The sequence below is a fragment of the Cyprinodon tularosa genome, unplaced genomic scaffold, assembly GCF_016077235.1.
Source record: "Cyprinodon tularosa strain WSP-4 unplaced genomic scaffold, ASM1607723v1 ctg807, whole genome shotgun sequence".
NCBI classification, from domain to species: Eukaryota; Metazoa; Chordata; class Actinopteri; order Cyprinodontiformes; family Cyprinodontidae; genus Cyprinodon; species Cyprinodon tularosa.
Genome location: NW_024039571.1, coordinates 119,811 through 131,030, shown reverse-complemented (window position 1 = coordinate 131,030; position 11,220 = coordinate 119,811). Strand labels below are relative to the sequence as shown.

The 11,220-nt window shown below is 47.0% G+C and overlaps 1 protein-coding gene across 1 annotated transcript; it reads right to left on the bottom strand.

Moving 5' to 3' along the window:
- Positions 1-1,887: 1,887 nt before the first annotated feature.
- Positions 1,888-10,851, bottom strand: LOC119774276 (BUB3-interacting and GLEBS motif-containing protein ZNF207-like). The gene is made up of 10 exons (XM_038271711.1): positions 10,811-10,851; positions 10,315-10,441; positions 10,093-10,231; positions 7,348-7,530; positions 6,592-6,667; positions 6,445-6,506; positions 4,472-4,614; positions 3,575-3,820; positions 2,708-2,861; positions 1,888-2,625 (listed from the first exon to the last, which is right to left on the bottom strand). The coding sequence occupies exons 1-10, from the start codon at positions 10,849-10,851 to the stop codon at positions 2,474-2,476; spliced, it is 1,323 nt and encodes a 440-aa protein (XP_038127639.1). The 3' UTR covers positions 1,888-2,473.
- Positions 10,852-11,220: the final 369 nt, after the last annotated feature.

Sequence of the window (11,220 nt, the reverse complement as noted above, 5' to 3'; positions counted from 1 at the left end):
ATTAGCTGTGACACATGAATCAAGATGCTATGACTGAAAACATTTAGATTGACAGATGACCGTTGATACATGATTGGATGAATTTAGGTGTTCAGGCTGACGTAGAACTAACTGGCCTGCAGAAGATAACGGAAAAAAACTGATCTTAAGACAGGAATTTTTATTAAATAGAAATTTTCAAACTTTTGGGATGATATGGTCTGATAAAGAGAACATTTCTATAGATGTTTAAGCCAGAATGATCTGACATTTAAATGACTTCCCTACTACTTTAAATCTGGCCAAAATAATTGATGATTAAAAGTGAATCATTTTATGCGTTAGTTTTTTTTAATCAAAGCACCTTTAAAGTAAGATTTTATGTTACCTTTAATTAAGGATTCTGATACAGGGATATGAGGTAAAAAGGTCATCACCCTAATGTGGAGTTTCTATGAGCTGATAAACCTGAATAACCATGTTTGGCATTAGCAGAGAACCGTCCTCAGCTTCCTGGCTGCTCAGCAGGACGCCGCGTTTCTGAGCATTGGTCAGAGGAAATCTAGACGCCTTTATCCTGATCATGGTTGATGAAAGTAGAACGAAAAGCAGGTACTTACAGCATTTAACAGACCTGTCATGGCAGCTGATTGGTTTAAAGGCTGACAAGCTACAGACAGAAACATACAGAGCAGTGAGAAGCGGGCAGAGGGAGAGCTGTCAGTCATGTTTCCTAAACCCTCCTCCTCTCTTCTTCAGGACGTTTAAATAAACTCAGCGGCACGCAGATGATGTTCAAACCCACCCAGCAATAACGGCGCCGCAGCAAAGATCAACCATGATGTTAACTTTTATTTCTAATGTTCATCCAGGGCAGCGTGTCGTTATCTAATGGACGACCTGCCAGCAGACCTCTGGAGGTCAAGAGAAGGCCTCCATTGCCTTTAATGCAGACCTGCATCATGGCCGCCGCACCACATCGCCGCCTCATGCAACCTCATCACTAAAGTTAACCTAAGGCTAACCTTCTGCCATCTTTCAAAAGAAAAAAGTTCCTGAATTTAACTAAAATCAAGGCACTCCTTCCAGATGTTGGTAAAATACACAAATCAAAGCAATCCTGTCATTTTCAACCTGTTTTACCTTCATGATCTGATTAAAATCATGCTAAAGATGAAGCACATTCAAAGGCAGCGTTAATGGAGGACTTTAGGAAGGCAGAGGCTCCTATTTCATAGCCTGGTGAGACCATCCTGATCTTCCAGCTTTCAGGGTTTCACTCACGGATCAGTCTGGAGACTCGCCATGAAACGAACGTCCAATCAGCGTTGGCTTTGAGGCGGGTTGAGGTGTGACGCAACGAGAAGCACGACAGTTCAGCCTAAAGAACATGGCGGCTTCAGCCGATGAAACTAGCGTTAGCGTGGCTATCGAGCAAGTTTTATGGGAATTACAGAGTATTTCTTCACTGAAAGAAGAGCAAAACACTGCTCTGGAGGCTTTTCTCAGAGGAAAAGATGTTTCTGCTCTTCTCCCGACTGGTTTTACCAAGAGTTTGATCTATCAATTGGCTCCTCTTCGTCGTCGCTCTGTTAGTACGTCATATGCTTCGTTGATCTGATTGGTTTATTTGGCCCGTCTATCACCAACATAGGCCAATCAGCTAACCAGTATTTTCGCCCCTTCCCAAAATTACTTCAACGGAAGGTTTCCAGATGGATATGCGGAGCTAATCCATCTGGCGGAGTCAGGTTACCTATTTCACACACTGGGAGGTAAAAATGGAGCAGAAACAAATTAATCAACAAGTCAAGAATGGAAACTTTTGGTTATTTTCTGAATTAATCTTATCAGAAATGGAACAAACCTCAGAGACTCACCTCAGCGTACGTCAGGACAAACCAGCCAGAGATTTCAAGATGGATTTTATTACAACAGATTGATAAAACATTACAAAGGACGCATACAAGCATGAAAAAAGGAATAAAGCTGATGAGTTTTAACATTACTCTGCAGGAATCAGCTTCAATCAGCGAGACCCTCACCAACCACGGTTGGGGACGAATGTCCAACAGCACCTGTGCATGCTGTGAGGGTCTCCGTCTGTCTACTGCAGCAAGAAGAAGAATCAAAGGTATCAGAGGAACTTGCCTTTTTAAAGAGGGGGGGTGGTATGTTCATGAAACTCCAGCAGCTTCAAAAGAAAAACAAATCATTTTTACACCTTAATGAACCTGAGTGAAACCTATGGGAAAGAACATCTCCTCACATGTGATCAAAGCCGTCAGATATGGATGGCGTTTGGTTGTTTACTAATAAACATGTTAGGATAAAATGTCCATGCGGGTCGCTTGGTTTCTCTAATCTTTTTAAACACACCGTTTGTCTTCGTCACCACTGCCGGCTTTACTGCTCTTCCATTAGCAGCTAGGTTTGAAAAAGGATGAGAGAAAGGTGTTAACCTCAAACCTAATGTGGCGGACGCTTGGCTTCTTCAGTAGCGCCCAGCCGGGGACATGACGGGCGGTCTCATACCCATGGGCGGGCCTCCTTGGTAAGGGGGCACCATAGGAGGGCCTTGCCCATACGGAGGCATCCCTCCTGGCATGTAGCCGGGCATGCCCTGAGGAGGAGCGCCGTACTGACCTGCAGGGGAAACCACAGCGCCGTTAGCCACCGCCCAAAACGGAGCCTCCATCTTACCACTTCAAACAGCAAAGATGGCTACCATGCATGGGATGCCTCATGCCCGGCTGCTGCGGCGGCAGACCCTGCTGGGGGGGCATGATGCCGCCCACAGCCGGAGGAGCGGCAGCAGCGTGGGCCTGGCCTGCCCTGGGTATGAGACGCTGGTAACGGGGCAGCTGAGCCCGCATCTCCTCCTGGATACAGAAAAACAGCGAGGTTCAGCCTGCAGGAGCCGCAGCACGCCACTCTCAGCACACAGAGACACGCAGCAATGTGGGCGGGGCCTCAATCAGCCCCACCATTAACCCCCCCCCGTGCCTCACTGAGCTCTAGAAGCACTAGATCTATATCCAGCCATTCAGCAAAGATCACACCTGATTCTGACCAATTAGATTCTGAACGATATCTTCTGGAAATTAAGGTAAAAAAAAACAAAAGTTAAAAAGGATAAAAAGTCAATTAAAAAGTAAATAAGCCTCGTTAACAATTATATTTAGGTTTATTTTTATAACTAAAAGTATCAGCATTAATGCCTCTAAGGTTATATTAGACCAAATAAAATGTATTTCTTTCACTCTGTGTTTTAAATGAATTTCTTCTAGAAGCACTTTTATTTTTATTAACATATTCGGCCATTTTAGCCTTTTTATTACATCGACCTTCATTTTTGCCAGTAAAATATCCATATTTTCTGAATTTTCCTGGATTTAAACACTATTGGCTGTAATGTGTGTTTTCACTGAGCGCCCTATAAAGGGTTAATTTAATCACCGCTTCGATTATTTAACGACGGTTTAGAAAAGCTTCCTTATAGATTAACATTCCTGCTCCACTAATAAACATCTCTATATAAGCCAGACATTACTTACTGTGGAAAAGAGCAAAACAGAAAGCTGAAGCGACTTACCAGCGAGATATCCTCATCAGGGTGGATCAACTTACTGGTTGCACTCGTGGTGGTGAGGGTGGCGGGCTTACTGGTCACTGTGGCGGGGGGTTTAGCCACAGTGCTGCTAGAGGGATTAGAAGAAGAAGAAGTGGAAGAAGAGACAGAGGGCTGGGTGTAGGCGGGGAAAGTGGCTTTGGGAGGTTCTGAGGAGGCGGCCGTGCTGAGCGAGTTTGACGCTGCCGCTCCAGATGGGCTCTGCTGGGCCTGAAACACCAAACCAAACAAATCAGTGGATCTGAGAAGAACAGCTGATGCTTTCTGATCGGCCTAACATGCAGAAACAGTCCCTGATGAGAAGGTCGGTCTACTTCTGGAATAACCAGAGGAAATAAAACACCCAGGAGGCCATTCTGACAATGCTAACCCTTTAGCTTCACCGCTAACTTTAATGTTCTGGAACCAAAGCTCTACTTCATCTACTGCCACATGAGAATAAAATCAATGGTTTGGGTTTATAGCTCATGCTGCTGAGGGGCGTCTAACTCCATATTGAAGCACATGCAGCTTTAAAAGCTCACAGCTGCAGGTAGAAGGAGCCTTCCAGGTAAACGCTGTCAGTAAACAGCCTGATCAACACGTAACGGGCAAAGCTGTAATGCAACATGCAGCTGCTGCAGAGCACGTCTGAGCGTACTTGGGACATGTTAGCAAAGGGAGGCTGGGAAGAGGCAGACTGATGGTCTGCAGGCGGAGAGGAAACGCCTGCAGCGCTGCTGTTAGCGCCCATCTGCAGCGTGGTGGAAAGGAAAACCACAGGATTGGCTTGGAAAAGATGTCCATCAACCAACATTCAACCCCGAAAGGTGTTAATAAGGTAATAAGGTGAGGATGACGGAGGAAAAAAGGCCGACTGACCTGCGCCGCGCTGGGGAAGAGGGGTTTAGTGACGGCCGGCTGAACCACCGGCGCCGCTACGGGTCGGCTGGGCATGGGGCCTGCCGTGGGGGCCGGAGCCATGTGGGGCATCCCCGGCCTTGGAGCCATGTGAGGCGGGATTCCTGAAACACAAAGCATCACAGCTCAGGTCCAAAGCTTTGCCTCCATCTTCCTGAGAAAGACTTGAACAATAAAACCTTTTCCCAAAGAAAAACATCTGGATAAAAATAAACTATTAACCGATAGTTTCCACCCAGAGCAGCGTTTATTCCGCTGTAGGTACCAGATCTGCTCAGGGCTCCGCCCCTTCTTATGACGTCATCATACTGCGACTCCACTCTACAAACAGGATCGCTCCCGTTTCTCTTCTGGAGTCTCAACATATTATTCCCTAATTATTCCCATTATTTGATATTATTTCACATTTTTATTGATGATCTAAAGCAGCTGAAAGTAGAAAACGATCATTGAGAGTTTGGAAGGAAAGAGACTCTGCTATTTAACACGGAGACACTAAAAGTTTCAGCTTATTTTATTCTTATTAAGATCTGAGGAGGAAAAATAGAACATCTTAAAAATGACTTCCGTAGAGATTTTAGTAAAAACAGTTAATCTACTGTAGGAACCAAACGGTTGTTGTTGACACAAAGTTAAAAGTAGTGTAGCTAAATGTGGCTAACTGAGCGAGCTAACCTGTTAGCTACAGCTAGCCACAGCGCTACCCAGCTCTTTATATCAGCGTCTAACCGTTACTTTGTTCAGCAGAAACAGATTTATTCCAGTTTAGTTATCGATCAGGTGAAACTTCAGTCATTGGACGCGCTAACGCTACAGACGCTCTCCACTCGGCACGCTGAGTGATGTTATCGTTGTCTGGGCAACCATGATGTTCTAGATCATGTGGCAACGTTCAGCCAATCATGTAGCGTAACGTCACTGGCAGGAAGCAGGACCCGAGTAGATCTGGTAGCTACAGCGCTAACGGCTTTTTACCGTTAGCGCTGGAAGCAGGGGGATGTTTCCATCCTCCTCGTCTTTAAGGCGAAGACAAAACGCCATCCTTCCACATTCAGAAGAAATAAACAGGCATGTTTTAACGCCTTCAGTAGATCAATCCACTTAAAAAAATGCACATGTACAACCCTGTACCCGCTCCTGAGAGGGACGCCTATTAAACGCCTGCGAGAACGTGCACGAGTCCATTTGTCCTTGTGCACGCCATGTTTGGAAGTCGCTTTATTTTCCAGCTTTTATTGTCATTCCAGTACAGAGCAACGAAATCCCCTCTCTGCATCTAACCCCTCCCCTTAGGGTCTGGCTCAGGGACACAGAGTGGCGGTCTGTGGGAGTGGGGCTGGAACCTACAACCTCTCTAAGCTGTATTCCCTAACCATTAGGCCGCCACTCCCCCCCACCAGCTGCTCAAACAAACCAACTTTCTAACAGAAGATTTGCTATTTTACCACCATGTCAGCCTAACCAGCGGCGGTGAGTGGCGATAGGCGGGTGTTCTGTCAGATCAGCATACCTCATCAGACCAGCATCAGATTAGCGTTCATCTCTTTAGATTTGTAGGGAAAATTAACTCTGACCTCTATGGGCGTGTTTCCCTTTAGTCATGTACCAAAAATAACTATTTAAGGTCAGATCGCCATACGATTAAAACACACCAGAAAGTGAGCAATTAAATGGCTTCTTTGTACATGACTAAAGGGAAACACGCCTTCTGAAGTAGTTTACAGTTTATTCTTTGTACAGAACTAAAGGGGATCGATTATGCTGGTCTGACAGAACACCATCCCTACGTTAGCAGGATCACCAGAATGATTAGTTAGGAGGAGAACTGATTTAGATGATCCACTCATAAAAAAACAACAACCTTTAAATCACAGCTAAATGTTTAAAACTGGGTTCAAGTGGAAAAGCTCAGTTGGAGAAGGTGAGGAACCCACCTGGAGGAATGGCACGCATCCCCGGCATCATAGGAGGCATCATCCCTCCCATCGGCATCATGCTGTAAACAGGGAGGGGGGGCTATGGTTATATGTTCAGGTTGATGTAGATCAGACCTGTAAGGCCAACGATGAGGTCATACTTACGCCGGGGGCATCCCAGGCATGGCGGGGGGCATGCCGTGCATCATGGGAGGAACACCTGGCATCATGGGAGGCATTCCTGGAACCACAAACATTTTTCATCTTAAAACAATTAATTCTATTATGATTCATTTCTCATTCATTTACATGTTATCACCGCTACCTGTTATTTGGATTTAACTCCAAATTAAATAATTTGATCCTGCAAACAGATTAAGATGAAGGAAAATTATGATTCTAAGCGATTGTTGAGACAGAAGCAGAAAACTGGAGGATTTTAACAGATTACATTCATTTAATCCAGGAAGACGTTTGCAGGGTTCAAGGTCATGGTTAAAACTAAAATAAGAAATAAAAGCTACACTTTGCAAACAGAAACAAACCTAGAGGGTAATAGTTTAGAGAAACAATGAAAATAAACTATTTTAAGTTGCAGCGTTTTTCCAGCAGGTGGCAGCAATGATCCGTGTTGCTGCAGCAGTTTGTCTCCATCTGGGTTTAATTTCTGTTTATTATTTTAACTCTTCCTGCTTCCAGTATTCAAGTCAAATTACATCAAAGATTAACTGAAGCTTTAAAAAAAAATAAAAACAATCAAAACTAACTAAAAAAAATAGTAAAAAGAAACTAAAATAGAATAAAAATCAGCTAAATAAAAATAAAGACTAATGAAAAAAGCTTGAACCTGTTGGCCTCTTAAAGGACTCCAGATCAACTAAAGAGACTAAAGGAGGAAGCAGCTCTCTGGGAATGCCTCACCTTGATATCCTGCATGAGGCATTCCCGGCGCTCCGGCCACGGGTGGGATTCCAGGCTGGGTCATGGGGGCCACATAGCCTGCCTGTGGCTGCACAGCAGCTACCTGCTGCACAGACGGACCGGCTTCATCGTCATCATCATCGTCATCGGAGTCATCCTGGTTGGACTTCTTCTTCTGACTCTCTGAAAGCAAAACGAAAACAGCGATGACTAAAACCTGAATGCTGCTGTGCCGTTAGCAGCGGCGGGAGAATAAAACCATCAGCTACTCGGTGAGGAAAATGCTGCCAGTTTATATCCAACTCCCCGTAATCAGATTAGGATTAAGAAAACTTCAGCTGCTTCATTCACTCTGAGGTTTTAAAGGGAAAGAACTTTATCAGGGTTTATACAGGAATGAGCAACTCTAAAATAATGCTTTTTAATGCCAATAGAAATTATTTTAATGCCAACAAGTACCCATGACCCTCCCCCGCCAACCCTTCACACACACACACACACACACACACACACACACACACACAGAAAAATGTCCCTTGTTTCCTTTGCTGCTTCCTTTTTGTGTGCAGAGTCCGATAATCTCAGCAGGTTCCTTGTTATGAAACTTGTGGAGGCGTTTCATTAAGGAGTTACAGTTAACGACCGTGTTGTGTTGTTGGGCTGCCGCATGACAGCAGAGCATAGAGTCAGAATGAATAGATCGGCCCCTAGATCAAGTCAATTGTCACCGAATCTGATAAAAACATCGGATCTGAGCATCACTAGTTGAAATGTCCATTTTCCGATTCTCTAGCCTTTTCTCCGCATCAAGCTTCTTTTCCGAACAAACGGCTTTACGATCAACCAGAAGCACTTCGTCTAAACATATCGCAATATATCTGATGAAATTGTTTTATAAACGATAATCACATTCAATGAGTTTTAATGCCAATTAAGACCTTCATTAATAATTTAATGACCGGCTGAAACCGTGATTATTTTCATTAATCAGACTGTTGCTCATGTTAACTGAATATTCAGTTTCTCTTCCCTTCAGCTTCTTGAGTTTTTGTTTAATAAAATAAAAACAAAAAATTTGGTAAATTTTACCTCTGACGGCTCTATTAGTTGCGTTGTAAATTTTTCCCACAGTTGATTGATGTTCTTACCGTTGCCTAGCAACCATCATTCCACCTAGAACTCTTCGGCTAATACGAACAAATGTCTTTCAGGAGAAAATCTAAGAGAAACCGGCTTTAGAAAAGCTTCCAAATGTTGATGATAGTGATTTGAAGAGGAAGAGGCTCAGATTCTGACAGCGAGGCCGAGAATGATCAACGCAGACGCATCAGTGACCTTAAATATATTAGACCTGTTTTAGGGTCTTTATATCCACAATAAGTTTATATCTGGGAACACTTCAGTTGATGACATCATAACTACTCATGCATTTGATTGGGAAAGATGTCCACCGTCAAACTGACACCCAGTGGGAGCTCTGGGATCGGGACTCTGGGACCTGTAGGATCGGGATCCTGGGGCCTGTAGGAGCGGGACCCTGGGGCCTGTAGGAGCGGGACCCTGGGGCCTGTAGGAGCGGGACTCTGGGGCCTGTAGGAGCGGGACCCTGGGGCCTGTAGGAGCGGGACCCTGGGGCCTGTAGGAGCGGGACCCTGGGGCCTGTAGGAGCGGGACCCTGGGGCCTGTAGGAGCGGGACTCTGGGGCCTGTAGGAGCGGGACTCTGGGGCCTGTAGGAGCGGGACTCTGGGGCCTGTAGGAGCGGGACTCTGGGGCCTGTAGGAGCGGGACTCTGGGGCCTGTAGGAGCGGGACTCTGGGGCCTGTAGGAGCGGGACTCTGGGGCCTGTAGGAGCGGGACCCTGGGGCCTGTAGGAGCGGGACCCTGGGGCCTGTAGGAGCGGGACCCTGGGGCCTGTAGGAGCGGGACCCTGGGGCCTGTAGGAGCGGGACTCTGGGGCCTGTAGGAGCGGGACTCTGGGGCCTGTAGGAGCGGGACTCTGGGGCCTGTAGGAGCGGGACTCTGGGGCCTGTAGGAGCGGGACTCTGGGGCCTGTAGGAGCGGGACTCTGGGGCCTGTAGGAGCGGGACTCTGGGGCCTGTAGGAGCGGGACTCTGGGGCCTGTAGGAGCGGGACTCTGGGGCCTGTAGGAGCGGGACTCTGGGGCCTGTAGGAGCGGGACCCTGGGGCCTGTAGGAGCGGGACTCTGGGGCCTGTAGGAGCGGGACCCTGGGGCCTGTAGGAGCGGGACCCTGGGGCCTGTAGGAGCGGGACTCTGGGGCCTGTAGGAGCGGGACTCTGGGGCCTGTAGGAGCGGGACTCTGGGGCCTGTAGGAGCGGGACCCTGGGGCCTGTAGGAGCGGGACCCTGGGGCCTGTAGGAGCGGGACCCTGGGGCCTGTAGGAGCGGGACTCTGGGGCCTGTAGGAGCGGGACTCTGGGGCCTGTAGGAGCGGGACCTCTGGGGCCTGTAGGAGCGGGACCCTGGGGCCTGTAGGAGCGGGACCCTGGGGACTGTAGGAGCGGGACTCTGGGGCCTGTAGGAGCGGGACTCTGGGGCCTGTAGGAGCGGGACCCTGGGGGCCTGTAGGAGCGGGACCCTGGGGCCTGTAGGAGCGGGACCCTGGGGCCTGTAGGAGCGGGACCCTGGGGCCTGTAGGAGCGGGACTCTGGGACCCGTAGGAGCGGGACCCTGGGACCCGTAGGAGCGGGACTCTGGGAGTTCTGGTGTTAAACCCCAGAAGTTACCTTGTGATTTCTGCTCTAATGTCCGCCTCCTTTCCTGCATGTCTTTGTCTGGGATTCCCTCCATGCCATAGATTTCCAGCTCGATGTCTGTTCTTCCAGGAATGGCGTTCGGTACACTGTCTATCGTCTCTTTGTGTACCTGGAAAACACCAATAAAAGCCTGTTTAACCCAGACAAAGTGCTAATATTTCATGTATTACGGTAATGTTTCAGAGCGCAGACCTGCATGCAGTGGATGGCCAGGCCGGGGCCGGTGTACAGCTTCTTGTGGCAGATGTGGCATTTGAAATGTTTTGCTTTCTGATGCTGAATGAGGATTTTCTCATCGTCAAAGTCTCGATTGCAATACCTTCAGGTTAGAGTTCAGGAAGTTTCCTGCTTTCACACAGTCAACCAGCAACATGACGTCACAGTCCGACAAACACATTACATAAATACTGTTCAAAACGGGATGCTAATCCATGGCTAACACGTTAGCTCCGTTCATATTATATGAAACATTATCAGTAAGAAATAACACTTAAATTATGACGCTCTGATCAAACATGTTAAAACACTAAACTAAAACCTTTTGTCTGATTCAGACCACTTCTTTAACTAACAGTAGCTAACCGTAGCTAGCCGAAGCTAACCCTAGCTAGCATTAGCTCCCGCAGGCCTCCCTTTGTCATGCTAACATGTAGCTAGCGGCGTTTAGCCGCCGCGCGGGGAAGGATACCAGCACCACGGCTTCATCTGCTTCTTCTTCTTTCGGCCCATTATTGTGTGGAAACGCTGAGAAACAGTTGAGAGGAAAATAAAGTCGGATTATTATCTGCTGGATGAGAGCATGCTGTAATCCCGGGACTGGAACCAAAATGGCGCTCCGCCGAAGGAAGCAAACGTAAAGTTTGCGTCAGCGAGGAAAACGCCCCTCATTTTAAAACTCAACTATTTCTTCTTCTTCTCTCTGTTTTTTACTGGCGGGCGGCCTCTAACGCTAAGATGAATTAGCGCCATCTGCTGTGCTGGAGTGTGGACCAGAGAATCTCTTATCTAAATTCTTATAAATATTCCTGTTTCCCTCAAACATCTTTAAAACTTCTTTATTTATTTGATGTTTAACTAATATTTTGTTAAGTTTAACGT

Coding starts and splice junctions, on each gene's coding strand:
- LOC119774276 (XM_038271711.1), bottom strand. CDS start 10,851: ATGGGCCGAAAGAAGAAGAAGCAGATGAAGCCGTGGTGCTG. Junction 10,232..10,314: donor TGGCCATCCACTGCATGCAG/GTCTGCGCTCTG, acceptor GGTGTTTTCCAG/GTACACAAAGAGACGATAGA. Junction 4,615..6,444: donor GATGCGTGCCATTCCTCCAG/GTGGGTTCCTCA, acceptor TTTGTGTTTCAG/GAATCCCGCCTCACATGGCT.